Here is a 16,921-nt window from a genome sequence, read left to right on the forward strand (position 1 = left end):
TATTAATACTAACAAAATTTTTTTTATTTAATATATTAATTAAATGCTTTTAAATCATTTAAAATATATTAAAGAATTCATATATTATTAAATATATTATTTATTAAATTAATCATAATTTAAAAATAATAAAAAAGTAAATAAAAAATTTTAAAAAAAAATACAACACCCTGCGTCAAATTTTGACGCAGGAGGTTGGATTCCAAAATAGTGCCTCGGTTGGAGAGCATAGGACTTGAAAATAGCGTGAAATGCTATTTTCAAGTCCCGGTTGGAGATGCCCTAAGTGGAATAACTCAAATCCTATGAAACTAACCCACAGGTATACATCACAAAGACTTTATTAGAGATTTATTTTTACAGATAAATGAATTTGATCGATACATATATATTTTAACTTCACAATTGAAAACTGTATGTTTCCACTATAAATGAATTAGAATACCATTTCAAACAAAAAATATATATATAGATTCCAGTACTAACCCAACTTAGGCTCACTTGTAATAAAGTATTCTTGTCCAATGAATATTAACATTTTACAATTCCTTGAGCCGGCAAAAGAGAGGTTACTCTTGTAAGAAAATCCGAACACAAACTGGTGCTTTGTTTGTCGTTTGATTGAGGAACACAAAATTCTAAGGAATATACGTAAAATATCATTCCATTGAATAAATCGCCTTGATAGCACCAGCCGGGCAACAACCCTTCCAACCATTGGTGTTATCTACCAGGACAAATCAGCACAAAACAGAAACTCATCCATCGCGTATATATTTGATATAAAAGTTTGCATCAAAACATAGAATAGGAGCCGTCGAATATATACCCGAAACATGGGCGACGAAAGGTGGATGGGGATGGGGAACATTGAGGAAGAATCAGTGACGAATACAATAATGGTAGATAGAAGAAGCGGCTACGAACCACAAACGGGGATATACCATTCCCTTGTTAGCCTCAGTGAACAACAGCAGATTCCTACTCAGCCTAACCTTGACACGGCCACATATGTTCTATCACAGTTCCCGACACCTGATCAAGCTGAGACCCGAGTAGCTCTCATTGACTCCTCGAGTAACAGAAGGGTCACCTACGCTCAACTCCACCGATCCATTACTGTACTTGCTGCTGGATTGTATCATGGACTCGGGGTAAGGAAGGGTGACGTTGTATTCATCTTATCACCAAATTCCGTCATGTATCCGGCAATTTGTCTTGCCGTACTTTCCATTGGAGCGGTGATAACAACTGCTAATCCGCTCAATACTTCGACAGAGATAGCGAAGCAGGTACATGATTCGGGTGCCAAACTTGCCATTTCTGCCCCAGAAGAGACTAGAAAGTTACACCCCACTGGAGTGCCTACTCTCCTCACGTCACGAAGTAAAGAAAACGACCAACTTTCAGTGGAAGAGTTGATCGAGAAATGTGAACCATTGGAAATTCCAGAAGAGAAGCCGATTCAAACAGATACAGCAGCAATACTTTATTCTTCTGGGACTACAGGAACTAGTAAAGGCGTTGTACTAAGCCATTCTAACTTTATATCCGTCATGACACTGCTCAAATGGTCTGTGGACGTATCAAAGGCACAAGACGATGTGTTCCTATGCTTCCTACCCATGTTTCATATCTACGGTCTTGCATTTTTTGGGCTAGGATTACTTTGTTCGGGTATTACCACTGTGGTAATGGAAAGATTTGATTTTCAAGGAATGCTTGAAGCTATTCAAAATCATAAGGTGAGTAACATGCCTGCAGTTCCTCCAGTGATACTTGGGCTGGTGAAGTATAACGGGGGAGGATATGATTTGTCGTCTTTGAGACGAGTGGGCTCAGGAGCAGCACCGTTGAGCAAAGAGGTGACTGATAGATTCCGAGAGAAGTTTCCGTGGGTTGAGCTGAGGCCAGGCTATGGGTTGACTGAGAGTTGCGGTGCTGGTACTTTCTTTGAGTCTCATGGAGAAGCAAAGGCTCGTCCAGCTTCATCAGCTAGGTTGGCTCCATGCTTTAGTGCTAAGGTGGTCGATTTAGAGACTGGAATTGCTTTGCCACCAAATAGAGAGGGAGAACTGTGGCTGAAGAGTCCAACTGTGATGAAAGAATACTTGGGAAATGAGGAGGCAACTGCTGCAACGCTTGATTCAGACGGGTGGCTTAAAACTGGTGACCTTTGTTACTTTGATGAGGAGGGCTACATTTACATAGTTGACCGGATGAAAGAACTGATAAAGCACAACGGCTACCAGGTATCACACATAAAAGAACTTAGGCATCTAAAGTACATACTTTGAGGAACGGTTCTTGTAGCTGGCTTTTCCTTATCTTACGCAAAACGCAGGTGGCTCCAGCAGAGTTGGAGGCAATATTAACAGCTCATCCCCATATAACTGATGCAGCCGTGATACCGTTTGTTTCCTTTCCCTGTCTTCTTACTTCAATCCCAGCATCAACAAACCAGAAACACATGCAAGCACACTTAAAGCATGTGCACAAAACACAAACATGATATTAATTCCAAACTTGTGTTTATGTTTTGATGTGGAAGCAAAATTCTGCAGACTTGAGGATGAAGCAGCAGGACAAATTCCTGTGGCATACGCAGTGAGAGCAGCCGGAGTGGAGCTCACAGAAGATCAGGTCATCCAATTTGTCGCTAAACAGGTATGGCAATGATATCCCTGCCAATTGTTTGAGGTAGCACCATACAAGAAAATATTGCTAAGCAGGTAGCACTTGTTTACCAAAAAGTTAATGAGCAAACTTTCCAGGTAGCACCATACAAGAAAATCAGGAGAGTGAACTTCATCAATGCCATACCAAGGTCTGCAGCGGGTAAAATATTACGGAGGCAATTGGTATTACTAAGCAAACAGTATGCGATCTCCAAATTATGATAAATGACGCCAACTCTTACTTCACACCCTATTTCTACCTATTATACGATCAATAAGGACGGAATTTATTTATGTCTGGGTAAGCGATAAATAGAAGCATTTGAAGCCAAGGATGGAAAAAAATCAGATGTACAGAAGCAGAATTGTGTGTTTTGTCTGCCATTACTTTCCCAACAAGTGACTAATACATGTGCTTACTTCAAGCTTTTACAAAATCCTGATTTATGCTGTCCTCTCATGCCCCAAACAAATCCACAAACTGAATGTGTTACCTCCTTCTTACACATCATTGAATCCCCAAAGAGGCCCATATCTCGGATCACAAAATAGATCTATCACCAACAGCACCGTGTAGGTCTTGACCTTCACACTAGCAAATACAAACAATCAGATTTTTTAGTTCAACTAAAACTTCACACCTTCAGGCTTCAACACAAGAGCAAATGTCACCATACCACCTCCACATTCTCTTCCCAAAAGATTGCCCAAAAAACACGTGAAACTGGGAACAAATCCTGGTTGGATACATTGCCAGCCACTTTCAAAGCCATAGCTTTCAAAAACCAAAGCTCCAAGACAGAAGAAATGCAACAAACAATTTTAAGATTAACATCACTAGTACCTAGGTGCCCTTTCAACTCGAGCCAAACACTATCCATGCAAGTAAAGTAGTAAACATGATCATATCTTTTAACCTCCAACCAAAAAGAAAATAAAAATTAAATAAACCTTTCTCGATAAAACCCTGTGAGGTGAAACCAACATGACATTGTCATGTCAAATTATACACCACAACTCAAACAAGCACAAAAGAAATCATTTAATATTTTTTGCAACTTGCTGTATAAACGAATGTCAAAGGAAGCAGAATCACTTCCTATGGAAATCGTATTATTCTCATTAAAATGTAAGATAGTGAACAAGAGAGGTCACCAACATATCATTTATTTTGACATCGTCGGATAAAATATTCACTCATTGGCGCACGTATTGCAACTTCCTCATGGGAAGTAAGAACTTGAATTATCTTATTTTCACCGGCCAAGGGAATTGATTAAGTTTGGCTAAACATGATTTCAGAAAATCATTTTATTTTTTGGGTATTCGGAAGGTAAATATTTCAAGAATGGGCACCTAGGGCAACTGTTCAGGAGCATCATAAAATTTTTGCTAATATATGCAATAGCACCGCCCAAGAACTTCAAAAATAGCACAAAAATCTTCGAGGTCAACCAAAAAGCTAAGAATGTGCAACAATTATTTTACCATTGAAGTACTGAATGTAATCATAGAACCTTAATAATACAAAAGAAACATATCTGAATATTTTGAATTATTTATATTTAAGTTTACATGAAAATAATGCAAAAGAAAATACTCGTAAAATAATTAAAAAGAACGAGAAAATGAATAAAACGATGAGGTGAAGAAAAATAGAAAAGAACTTTCTGTATGTATCTAGAAACACTCGGACGATGATACAACAGCATAACTGACTTCAAAATTCACTCTAGGCAGTATATCAACCCAAGTACATGTATGGCAGCCGACTCAGCCCAACTGACGCGATATATCCAGTCTCTTGGAGAGAAAGCTGGCTCCTAACCTTGGCAACCTTGGTGATTCCAGGAAATACGTTTATCCAGAAACCCACCTCCAAACACCACCAGATCTATGCCTCTGGACAGATGCAGCAAGTTCCATATCACGTTCAAATACAGACTTCTCTGTCCTCAGTGTCTGAACCTCTTCTTCTAATGATGGCAATGACTGAAGCATCTTCTGTAGTTCTCCTATTTGTGCCTGACAAAAGAAAAAATAGAGAGATACATATCAAACAACGGGTAAAAATTTAGCAGGGGCATTGTGTAATAATGCATTTGCAACTTCTCAATGACCCCAGCCCAACATGAGCCTCAAAAGAAGAATTAAATTAAAGAAATCTAAAAGGAAGAAGTAGAGAAAGTGGTAAAGGGCAAGACCTCGAGTTTGGCACATCTTGATCTCTCATCTACAAGTTGTCCTTTCAATGACTGCAACTCCTGCAACCAGTCCATGAGGATGATAAAATTTGTGACTACTCATGCCTGACAGTATCACAAAGCTACCAACAATATACTCTGTCAACCAACCTTGGACAGCTCAGCATAATATCCACTTGTTTCTTCAATCCTTGCTTTCAGAGCAGAGTTCTCTGTGGTAACCTCAATCATGGATGACTCTAACTTCTTTTTTTCTTCTCTAATTATATTAATTTCGACTGATAGATCCTTCTGAGAGGTGTCAACTGGGATGACCCTGTCATTTGAATCTTTTCTTTCAGTCAAATCTAATAACTCGGATTTTGCCAAGGCATATGCAGCAGTAACAGAAGCTGCTGCCGCTGCAGCAGCTGGCGATCGCAATATCTTGGCCTGTAAAGCATCCCTAGGTTTGGGCCTCATGACAAATACCTAAACATGCAGAACCATATTGATGGGTTTAAGGTTTACCTAAATCTAAAAGAAAGGGGATGCGAGAGAAAGAATGATGATACACCGTGAAATGCAATACTTATTTAAAAAAGAAATAATATTAAAAGTTAGATGAAGGTAATCAGAAATTATACGCCAATATAAAGACAATATCAGCAGGAGCTAAAAATTGCAGCTGGAGCACTATCAAAACAGTACAGAAGGAATTGTGCTTATATCAAAGAAATATTTGACTGAACGAATTCATATATACTGATATATTTCTAAATTATGCTTAGATCAACTTCACTGACAAACATCGTCTCATTGATTCTGGCAAGTTCAAACCAAAAAACACTTCTTCACTTCCATAAAACATTACATGTATTATTTGCATGTCAACATGATCCTATCAACCTCACATTGCCCCCCACCCAAAGAAAATGTAACATCAAACTTCCATTTACTGTTGGCAAATCTGATTTCATCAAAATTCGGAGAACCAAATAATAATTGATCCTTCACCTTCCAATTTGAATAATTGCAAGCCCTTTATAAGTTGGGAAAAAAAAGGAAAGTCAAATGGCTGAACTCAAATACACTCTTCTCTTTGAATAAAATTGTAAGCCCTTTATTGAGAGATCATAATTAATGCACATAAAATCAGTAAGATATTATATATTTGATGTCGATATTTGAAATGACTTACGAAAAATTAGCCAAATTTCAGCCTAAAGCAAAAAAAAAAAAAAGAAAAAGGAACTCATATTAGGAAGAAAAGACAAAGAATTAAAAATCCAAAAGTTTTATCCCCAAATTATAGTTGGCACACCATCAAGTAAAAGTGCATTATTTTCATGCTGGAGGTATTCCCTTCCGTACGCACAAGAATTCCCAGTCATGAGTCATAATTGGCATGCATCCTATAACATTATTAAGGGAGCAATTGCATGTATGCCTTTGGTGAATTTAGAGTTCAAATCCTTCGAGCCAATCCACTGAATTTCTTTTGGTAGTTTTAACTGCATGCCATTTCAAATATTCGATTATTGGAGTCATTCCAAATCCATAACTCAAATAAAATGGTTCAATAGGAACAAAACTAAAATATCTTCTAGTGTTTTATAAAAAAATCTCACATATTAATCATCGGCAATTCACTGCCATCCTTTTCTTATAAGAATTATGACAACCATAAAAAATGACGTTAATTGTAGATACCTCATTGTGGTACTTCCCATTGTAGCCACCAAATGTTACTAAAAAATTCTCGCCGCCTAATGATGCCGAGGAAATGCTGATTCCCTGTTAAACAGCATAATATCACACTTTTGAGCAAAACAAACAAAATATGTGAAACACAATTAATAGCATCATGATGACTGGCGATCAGGAAAAAAATGCATGCATGTGACAACTAAAACCTAATGAGATTATCACTTTCTCTAAATTGCCGTACAGAGGAAAATGCATGCACGTGATATATTAATAACAAATATATATTAAAGTCACTCATTTGTAAACAATTTACAAAGTTGTTTATAAATTCTCACCTGCTATACTTTTCATAATCACCATCATGCACGTGATTTGCTGGTATATTCAGATGCTTAAAATAATCAGAGTTCAAAGAGGAAGCTCAACATGGACCGATTGATATCAATTGTATAGCAATATCTAATGTCTCTGAGCTACATTATTGAAAAGAAGCATGATGTACACCTTTTATAACAAATCTTCAATTAGAGCTACATCACGCTTTCTGTTATTTTCATTGACATAACACATGATTTGGTTACAAAGAGATTAACCAACCTAAGAAAAAAAAACTCAAGGGCATAGTTTAATCTAAAGAATAGTTTGGTCCTAAACCAACAACCAAAATATGCATTAAAATTCAATTTCTAAACAGGATAAATTTCATTGGAAAGAAAATGACAAATGATAATTCGTCAATACTTTCTATAACGAGTCCTCGAAAACTGACACTTTGTCAGACATTCACTATTCAGTGATTCATTAAATGCAATGGTAAATCAGCAAATATACATGCCTCAAAGCAAAGAAAGTTCACTACCAATAGAAGAGTCGAAAAACCCTCCTCACTAGAGCCACCCAAAAAATGTAGCTCTATGAGACAAAACATCTAGGTCTTAAACTCAAGTTTCTTCAGGATGAAAGAGGTGATGAAATAAAATACACATTTAAATAGCATATAACTATATAAGCCCTGACCTATTGTTAGCACATATCTATACCCATCACAAAAATCAGTTTCTAGCTCAACACAAAATGATATGATATGAGAAAATGAGGAAGCATAGTAACCTCACTAGCTAGGGGATCTCTTCCTTTTACACTAGTCAGCACTGATACAACAAGCTTAGACATATTTATCACAAGAGTTTCCGAGGCTCCTGCCAGCCAAAAAGAATTTAATCTCATATTACAAGAAGTTGAGAAAATCTTAAAACCAAATAACATTGTTAATTACCAGTACTTCTCACTCACCACTTCTATTATCTCCACCACCAACAATATACCAGTTTCCATTTACTGCAACACTAGCATGACCTGCCCTAGCAGACACCGCATCACCCTGCATTTGTGGTTGGGACCATTCCATCTGCACAAGAAAATCCTATGAATGATCGAGCCACTAAGAGATTAATCTATGCTTTCAACTAATCAGATTATCAAAGCAGAAAATCAATGAAAAGAGTATTCTGCTTAAAATACATTTCAAGAGCAAACTTCATTTTGGTAATAAATGTCCTCATTTACATTTTTTATCGTCCACAATAGGGTCCTCATCCATCTTAGAAAAGCAGGAGTCTAAATATTTCGTGATGACAATGAATATTAATCCAATAAAACTGTTACATAAAGAGAAATAGTAAAACTGGACAGACAAGACTTAAAAACTAAAATACATCACAGAGCTTGTTGGTGATTAAATAAGATACAATAACAAATTTCTAATTTTTTTACTATAGCTAGAGAGGACTATTTATTAATGAACTAACTAGAAATCCAAGCCAAATAAAGAAAATGCATAAGAAGATCCTGCAGTAATTCACATCCTTTAATTTGAGAACAAAAGAATATTCACCATCATGGGAAAATGTTAATGATGACGATAAATGTACATGGTTTATAAAACAAACCCTAGAAAAACAGATGCTGAAAGCACATCGCTCAAATATTTATTTTTGACATAATGTTGACCAAATATACATCAGGGTCATTGGTTAATATGGTTTAATTTTGATGGAAAAGAATAACAAAAAAGGCCCAATTTCCAGCCGTCTTGGCTTGGAGTCAATTTAAATATGCAATTCATTTTATTCAACGCAATATTCTGCAGTGAAGCATGAGAAACACCAGATTTAAAGCTGCAACAGACCACTGCCATTATGAGCATAAGAGAGAAAGCTTACTGTTTCCAAATCCAGGACATGGAGGTCATTGAAAAAGATGGAATGGGAGCATCCACCATAAATAAAAAGGTATCGTTCAGCATGCAATGCAGCTGTGTGATCAAATCTGGGGGTTGGAGGTGTCTGCCTATCAATGTAAAAAAATTGGTAAGAAATCATACTTGAAAATGCACTAAAAGACCATAAACTTCAGGAGAAACATACGTAGTCTCAACAGAACTCCAAGTCATTGTCTCCAAATCAAGAACGTGGACATCATTCAGAAGCCGCCTATTCCTGTCTTCTCCACCAAACATGATAACTTTAGAACCAAACACAGTGATAGATTGCCCAATGCGAGCTACCTAACGAAATACCACAAGAACGACCGATATATATCATAAAAGAAATTTTTATCCAAGATCTGGAAAATTCACAAGGAAGAAACCGAATAAATGAAGATAGAATTGTCGAAAGAAAAGGACAAGTCAAAACGTCAGTTGATTACCGGAACATTTCCAGAGGTCTCAACAATGTCGCAATTATACAATTCAAGGTCAATAAATCGTACTGCATGAGAAACAAAATCAGCGACAGTAAGAATCAAGGTTTAATGCCGAAATAAATATGCATCTATCAGACATATATTGATCGATCCAATTGAATCAATTGCTGCCAAACTAAGTTGGTCCCGGCGTGAACGAACCTGTCACCGTGTCGGTAACATTCTTTGAGAGACCAGCCAAAAGAAAAAGTTTTTTCTCCCAATATATCTGTAAGATAAATAATTGCGTATACACCAGTCAAAATAAAAATTATAATGAATAATAATAATAATTGGGTATACACCAATAAAAAAATATATATATTCATATGCTAATGGAAACTCTTGAATAGACCGGGCCCAGTAATATTTCCGAGCCAAAAACGAAAACACCAGGGACAAATGATACCGAGGAAAAAAATAACAATGAAGAAACTCAAGGAATTCTGTAGTTGTAACTTACCAAACTGTGACCAGAAATTGCTGGAAAAGCTTCCAACAGGGCATCATCTTTATTTTTAACATCACTGGCTTCCATCTTTAGTTTTACGGGTGACCAAATCAAATTTTTCAGATCCAAAACCTAAAAATTCCAAAAGAAAGAGTGAAAACCTAAGGATAAAAAAAATTGTGAGTCACGTTAAATGGAATCAACAGTACCTGGAAATCAGATAGGTATCTACCATTGCGGCTTCCACCCACAATGTATAACTTTTCTTCTACAACTATTGCAGCATGCTGGAACGCAATAAAAAAGTGCCATATGAAGTATACAGACCATACACATTGCGTAAAAATAGTAGGAGTTTATTAGTTTTCTTTATTCAATTTATTTAAGTCAATTGTTTAATAAATCAGTTCTTATCCTAATAGGGTAGCTGAAGATTTTTGGGATCCTTTTGGTAGCCTTTGGCCCTTTAGGATTTTTTTTTGGTTTTTTTGCTCCTAGTATCTTGCTGACTTGTTAGGCAATTACGTAGCTGCATAGTCTACAAACTCTACGGCGAATCTTTAGATTAATACAAGAAATAATAACGATCTCATCTCACTTATCATTTTTATTGTACTCAGAGAATAACTGTCTTCAGGAAGTTGTGATGTGGAAAACCAAAACCAGAAGTACAGCTTCTTCAAGGCTGTTAGTTTTGGCAATTATTTGGGTGCTACCCTTACTGTAAATATATTCAAAAAATAAATCCCTCCAACTGACTATTAAGAAATTGAATGGGCAAAGCGTTTTTGAAAGGGCACAACCTATCAAGCTCATGACTGCTAGCAGAGGGAACTTTGGTTATTCGACGGGCAGGAAAAGAACCTGTAAATAACGATCCAAGTTTCCAACATTGACGATGTAAAAGTCGAAAAATCACTGGTAATTGCATGGCTGTTAATTCCATAGAGCCACCAATTGGAAAAGTCCACATGTTTATTCCTACTATGAAAGAGGTTTGGGAAGCTATTCCAGGTACATAGTCAGATCTGAAAAATTCTACATAGATTGTAGGATTGAATATAAAGATATGGCAACTAAAGCAAGGAGATTGAGAGGTGATGGAGTACTATAATAAAATAGAATACTTAGCCAGAATGAGATATGTGCTATGAGGAAGATTGGGAAAATGTAAATGAAAGCGTGAAGTATATGAACATAAAAGAGAATGAGAGTATGTTTCCTGGCTAGAATAAACATGAGAGAGGGCGAATTACGAGGAAGAATTATAGGGGGGAAATCTCTGCCGTCTCTTTTTCGGAAGTGAGGAGAGAAGAGGGGAATAAGGAAAGTGATCATGGTAGAAAACACTCAATCTACATTTGAAGTCTCTGCTCTTGAACGAGGAATACGCTTTTATTTAAATGAACTATACCTTGTACCGAGCAGCTGCTCTCCCAGCAGATACAGGGAGCGCAACCCACTGGTCATAGCTTATATCCAAATGCCGACCTTGACTATCAGTTCCCATCTCAATTGTCCTGCAGTCAACTAATTTCATCAGTTTCATAACTAACGAACAAATTTTTCCCAAAATATACAAACCATGAAGTTTGTTCTGAGTAATCCGGGAGAATGGCGAATGTAACTCAGAACCAAATAATACAAACCACAAAGTTGGTGCATAAAAATAGAAATCTTTGTAATTGATTTTCATTACAGTAGATAGCANTATATCCCAAATGCCAAAGTGTTGGTGAAATCGAATTAAAAATGGATTATTGAGCATATTTATGTCTTACTTTTAGGATTCTTGACTGTATCAAAACAAAGATCAATTTTTTCCATTACTTTTTCCAGCACAGCTTAAAGTTTTCATCATGTTGCGATCAATTCCCTTTATTGTCTTCGTCCCAACCAGTCGACGAAAACCCCCAATCAATCGAATTGAGAACGTATAAGTACAACTCCACATTCTCAAGATTGATCTAAAATTCTCTCAGTAGATCATCAATACCATAAAACACAAATACACACAAAATTCATCGAATTAACAATGGAAGATTAAAATCAATAAAATTAAACATGGAAATCGCAATAAAATACCGGGAAGTTGAGGATGCTGGATCCGCGAGAAAATGGCGCGAGATCGGATGGTGAGACAACCCGATCTGCTGCGGAGAAATGGGGAGGAAATGCACCGACTAAACAGAGACAACGAGCCCGTTCGACCGGTTTGGAAGAATTTAATTTCGATCCTTGCTTCATATAATAATTGCGCAGACACGCCTCCGGTATTTCTATTTTTTAATTCCATCCTTCTAAACACTTTTTAAGAGTGAAATTGCAGTTCCGACCTCGTAAAATATCAAAAATAAATTATGAAACTCTCTTTGTTATAAATTAAAGATCTTTTACCACTCGATATTGTTTTTTTTTTTTTGAGTTTTTATAAGAGTTTTATATGCTATTTGTTATATTTTAAACACAAAATTCCTATGAGACAGTCTCACGAATCAATCTTTGTGAGAAGAATCTCCAACCTCATCAGATATATGAAAAATATTATTTTTTATGTCAAAAATATTACTTTTAATTATAAAAACAGATCGAGTCAATTCGTCTTATAGATATATATTCATAAGACAATCAAGACTTGATTTTTAAAGACTACTTAATGTCTTTGTGATTTTTCAATCTATCGAGAAAATTGGAATTTAGAGAGCTCACAAAGTCTCCTACATTATTATATCCATGCTATTCTATATAGTATGTACTATATATATTAGAATACTGGTTATTATAAAGGAAAATTGGCATTCAATCTCCAGCCGTCGATTTTTTTTGTGTTCAGTCCCTGGGTATTTTTTTAATACCACATTTCCACATGAAGTGTACCACATTTTGTATGACATAGTACCACAATTTTGTGGGTAGGGAGTGATCCCAAAGAAATATTTTGATTGAGGATTTTTCACCAACTTCCCCTTATTATAATAATTGTTTTGACATAGCTTTTTATAGTTTTTTTTATTATTTTTCAATTCCAAAGTCATATTTGTCATGTAGATTTATTGCTAATTTCAGTATCTCTCATCAATTTTTTTCCACCTTATCTCAACAACCATACATAGGGTAAGTCACCTTTTAATTTATTTATCAACTATTTTATAATCAGAAATAATGTTGAGAAATAATTAAACTAATTATTTTAAAACATCAATTTATATATTATATATAAGAAACACGTATATTCATAAATTATATTATATGCAAACAGCGTTTGGTGTATATACAAATATGAGAAAATTGTTTTAAATCAACACTTCCATATTGAACAGAAACTCAAATGAGAAGTTACGGATGATAATACTCCATAAGAAGTTTATATATGATACAAAGTTTGCCAACCAAATACTCCATAATAAGTTTATTCCACACACAACTCAAATTAAATATTTAGAATTAGGATACATTCTCTTTTTCTTTTCTTTTTTTGACGAGGAAATTTTACGATACATTCATCGAAAAGCAAACGAGTACATCAAGCAACAACAACAGGCTCTGTAGGCTTTGATTCTGGTTCCGGGGCAGCTGCCTCGGCTTCCCAGAAGGAAGTTGCCTTACCAGTCTTTGAAACGGTCTGAAGAACAGCGTCTGGCTGGACATTGCCTTTAACAGTTACCTTTTGCTTCTCGATATCAATGTCGAATGATTCAACACCTGAGAAAACGAATCACTCAAAACTCCTTTGGATTGATGACCAATGATTATCTACAGTGACTACAGAAGAAAGAAGGTCACATGATGCTTTTCATTCACTATCATCAGGCGTGTGCCTTAGTTTCTAAAAGACCCAAAACTGAGGGAAACTAATATACTTAACCATATAGCAGCTCAGATTCATGTTTTAACTTAGGTTAGTTGTGGAACTCAGAGCCACAAGGGCGGTTTAGGCTACACAAACACTAGGGGAGAATGAAGCGGATCCAAAGTCCTATGATGTATTTGACTAAATATAAAAGTTGATTTCAACTGATTTTTTACATTCATTACTTTCGTTTATTAAGTTTCCAATTTATCTTAATAGAAAAACCTATAAACTGACTACATATTGTTAGTGTTTCTCTCTCCTCTCTCTTTCTCCTTCCCTTGTTCTCTTCCCCATTCTCTTAGCCCCCCAATTCTACATGAAAAGCCTTGAGCATTAAAAGCCTATTCATGAGTGTGCTATATCTTTTGTATCAACGCTAGTACAGAATATTTTTGTAATCGAAGTCTTACTTAGTGTCTTAAGTGGGTTCAAACCCAAGGTTGTAAAGATCACCAACATGGAGAGTTGGCATTTTTCAACATCGTTGAAGTTGAAGGACCGAGAAAGGTAACCTTGGAGCAATCAAAGCCAAGACAACAGTGATATGTCTAGCCTAAAGGAGTGCTAGACTAATAAATGGCTTACAGTCGAATCTTCATATAAATCTCTTCTCCCTTCTCCATTTTTTGTTATCATTATTTACCTATATAAGTTATTTATAATTTATTTAGACTTACATTGTAAACCTCATTTACCTTTTTAAAACCAGTTTAAACATGCTAAAGTAGTAGCAACCTTTGAATCCAATTCAACCCCATCTTATGAAGAACAACTACCACCAAACATCTACCTTCAAGTTAGACCTACCCCACCTTATGGTAGGAGAACAACAACTACTAAACATCCACCATTATGGTTAGACTGTATAATTCTAAAATTTCATAAAACAAGAGCACGTGTTTCAGAAAATTACTCGAGTGTCCAAATGAATAATTAGATGCTAAAGAAAAGCCAAATGCAAAATTTAACCAGCATCTTGTAGCACGACGTAGTTCCACCAGACAGAAAATAATGTTCAATTCTACTATAGCAGTAATGGTGAATCCAATAAGTATGTCTATGTTTGAGTTAAAGACATGTTTGGCTTCAAACAAATAAATTATACTCCAGAGGAACCAGATAAGGAATATATCTATTTCCAATCTAAAACCTTCAGTTGATTCATATCAAGCTATGCTATCACAATTGGTGCATGGAAAGCTCGACAAACCTTCCATTTTTCCAAGTACCCTTTTAACAGCTCCGACACAGCCTTGGCATGACATGCCAACCCTGAGCTCAACTGTCTGCAATTAGTGGCAAAGTTAACAGATAATCAAGATTGAATCGGGATAGACAATCAGAAATTTAAATCACACAGATTTTAATTTTATCACAGTCCTCATCCAGATCTGATATAAAAGTATGAGCAATTAATGAAGTAAACAATCAAGTCATTAAAGTATAAGCAATTAATGGAGTAAATTATTAAGTTCTATAATCACATCGATTGAACTCTAAATTTTCCACTATGTTTAAGAACCCCGAAACCAACACTTAAAAAGGAAAAGAACAAAAAAGTCCAGTGTAAAAAGATTGGTGTGGTCCTCCCTAAAAAAAAGTAAAACAAATAAACTTGCTTGGTGGAGTTTAGACAATTGAAAGCTGTGATTGCATTGTAAACATGGATCAATATTCAAAACTCGTCACTTATCCTAGACAAAGATATAAAACAACCAAACAACGACAAAACCTTGAAGATCGATCGATGCATGCTTTGGTCAAAATTTCTTTCATTCCCAGCCAAGAAAAATAAAAACCCATTTCATTAATTTCCCCAATTTAAAATCTTTACTCCTACTTCCGGCAAAAAAAATCCAAAAAACACCAATTCTTTAACGAAAGAATACGAGAAAAATATATCGAGCAGCGTCAAATTCACAAGAAATTCAAGCTCGCAGCATAAAAATCGAAGTCGCAAGCGAAATCGTAAAGGGATAAACTAACCTGAGACATGATGATAGATTGAATAATCAATCACAGGAGAAGAACAGCGGCCCAAAAAATCAGAGAAGATGACAAATGACAAGCACTTTCGTCGAAAAGAAATATATAGAAATAAGATTAAAATTTCTGAAGCAAAAGAAAACGAAAATAGACTAAATTAAAATAATATAAATTTTTTGTCAACTTTTCCAAAATAAAAAATGAACTCACGCTGTTCATGACTGCTGGAAGACGTCGGCTATATTAAATTTTAGCATAAAATATAATTTCAATATTTTTTCCTCAAATCAAACTTTGTGTTTTTATTGTAATTTTGTACTATTATTATTTAATTAAATAGTAAGATAATAATATGAATGTGATACTTGTTTTAGATCCAAGTATAATAATTATTTATACAAGTCAACAAATAGTTTAACTTATTAAAAATACTTTGAAAACAAGATTAATATATAATTGTGAAAAAAGTTAAAATAAGATCATATAAAAACTCGAATGAGACCGTTTCATGAGTCAATTTTGTAATACAGATTTCTATCCGACCCGACTCATGAAAAATATTATTTTACATGTTAAAAGTATTATTTTTTCTTTCATATATGAGTCGGATCAGTCTCACAGTAGACCTGCTCACAAGATTAATCATATAGTTTATTTTCTTGACTTGGAAATAATTTTCAAAAGAAGTTTCTTAATAAACATTCATTTATAATTTTATCTATTCATAATATTTCAAATAATTATTATTAACATAAAATAAAAATTTGTATATTATTATTTAATAAAAACGTGACACCACTACTATATATTTGTAAAAGAGAGTGTTGACTTGCCTAAAAAATCGAATAAAATATGATCTTAACCGATAATTGAGATTTTCAATTAAAATAGCGATAATTGATATTAAAGGCTAAATATCAGGCCCAAATTAAAGTCCAATGACAGTTAAATTTATTAGGCCCAAAGCGATGGACTTTAAGCCCATTAATTTATTACTCGAACCTTAAACCTATCCCAAATTTTGGGATGAAGATGTCATTAGTTTTCCATTTCCTTTTATTTTCATAATTAGTATTTTTCATATCCGTTCAATCTTTTATCACATATGCGATCTTTAATTAGTTTGTAAAAAAAATGGTGAATTTTATCATTGATGACATAATTATATATTCATGTCATTTCGAAGGATTTTCCTTGTTATTTTCTATGACAAAAACTTGTGTGAGACGGTCTCACGGGTCGTATTTTGTTAGACGGATCTCTTATTTAGGTCATCCATGAAAAAATATTACTTTTTATGCTGAGAGTATTATTT

At 34.9% G+C, this 16,921-nt stretch overlaps 3 protein-coding genes across 4 annotated transcripts; 1 reads left to right on the plus strand and 2 right to left on the minus strand.

Moving 5' to 3' along the window:
- Positions 1 to 577: 577 nt before the first annotated feature.
- Positions 578 to 3,666, plus strand: LOC140972290 (probable CoA ligase CCL5). Its single transcript, XM_073434739.1, has 4 exons — positions 578 to 2,252; positions 2,345 to 2,412; positions 2,565 to 2,667; positions 2,775 to 3,666. The coding sequence occupies exons 1-4, from the start codon at positions 837 to 839 to the stop codon at positions 2,898 to 2,900; spliced, it is 1,713 nt and encodes a 570-aa protein (XP_073290840.1). The 5' UTR covers positions 578 to 836; the 3' UTR covers positions 2,901 to 3,666.
- A 534-nt stretch (positions 3,667 to 4,200) lies between these two features.
- On the minus strand, positions 4,201 to 12,002 carry LOC140973959 (acyl-CoA-binding domain-containing protein 6). The gene is made up of 14 exons (XM_073437125.1): positions 11,853 to 12,002; positions 11,182 to 11,287; positions 9,977 to 10,054; positions 9,780 to 9,899; positions 9,479 to 9,545; positions 9,281 to 9,342; positions 8,998 to 9,137; positions 8,794 to 8,920; positions 7,865 to 7,979; positions 7,682 to 7,770; positions 6,575 to 6,658; positions 5,033 to 5,353; positions 4,883 to 4,942; positions 4,201 to 4,703 (listed from the first exon to the last, which is right to left on the minus strand). Exons 2-14 carry the CDS (start codon positions 11,275 to 11,277, stop codon positions 4,539 to 4,541), a joined length of 1,524 nt encoding a protein of 507 aa, XP_073293226.1. The 5' UTR covers positions 11,278 to 11,287; positions 11,853 to 12,002; the 3' UTR covers positions 4,201 to 4,538.
- A 1,101-nt stretch (positions 12,003 to 13,103) lies between these two features.
- Positions 13,104 to 15,821, minus strand: LOC140973960 (copper transport protein ATX1-like). 2 transcript variants are annotated; one of them, XM_073437127.1, is made up of 3 exons: positions 15,607 to 15,821; positions 14,831 to 14,906; positions 13,104 to 13,469 (listed from the first exon to the last, which is right to left on the minus strand). In XM_073437127.1, exons 1-3 carry the CDS (start codon positions 15,613 to 15,615, stop codon positions 13,291 to 13,293), a joined length of 264 nt encoding a protein of 87 aa, XP_073293228.1. In that variant the 5' UTR covers positions 15,616 to 15,821; the 3' UTR covers positions 13,104 to 13,290. The 2 variants fall into 2 exon arrangements, with proteins under 2 accessions (XP_073293228.1, XP_073293227.1); XM_073437126.1 differs by lacking the exon at positions 15,607 to 15,821 and adding an exon at positions 15,353 to 15,377.
- Positions 15,822 to 16,921: the final 1,100 nt, after the last annotated feature.

Source organism: Primulina huaijiensis, chromosome 3 (assembly GCF_012295235.1).
Source record: "Primulina huaijiensis isolate GDHJ02 chromosome 3, ASM1229523v2, whole genome shotgun sequence".
In the NCBI taxonomy this organism is placed as follows: Eukaryota; Viridiplantae; Streptophyta; class Magnoliopsida; order Lamiales; family Gesneriaceae; genus Primulina; species Primulina huaijiensis.

Coding starts and splice junctions, on each gene's coding strand:
- LOC140973960 (XM_073437126.1), bottom strand. CDS start 15,373: ATGCATCGATCGATCTTCAAG. Junction 14,907..15,352: donor TGCATCGATCGATCTTCAAG/GTTTTGTCGTTG, acceptor CACTAATTGCAG/ACAGTTGAGCTCAGGGTTGG. Junction 13,470..14,830: donor GGTACTTGGAAAAATGGAAG/GTTTGTCGAGCT, acceptor TCGTTTTCTCAG/GTGTTGAATCATTCGACATT.
- LOC140973959 (XM_073437125.1), bottom strand. CDS start 11,277: ATGGGAACTGATAGTCAAGGTCGGCATTTGGATATAAGCTATGACCAG. Junction 10,055..11,181: donor GAGCAGCTGCTCGGTACAAG/GTATAGTTCATT, acceptor ATTGCGTTCCAG/CATGCTGCAATAGTTGTAGA. Junction 9,900..9,976: donor GATACCTATCTGATTTCCAG/GTACTGTTGATT, acceptor TGGAATTTTTAG/GTTTTGGATCTGAAAAATTT.
- LOC140972290 (XM_073434739.1), top strand. CDS start 837: ATGGGCGACGAAAGGTGGATGGGGATGGGGAACATTGAGGAAGAATCA. Junction 2,413..2,564: donor ACTGATGCAGCCGTGATACC/GTTTGTTTCCTT, acceptor AAAATTCTGCAG/ACTTGAGGATGAAGCAGCAG. Junction 2,668..2,774: donor TCCAATTTGTCGCTAAACAG/GTATGGCAATGA, acceptor CAAACTTTCCAG/GTAGCACCATACAAGAAAAT.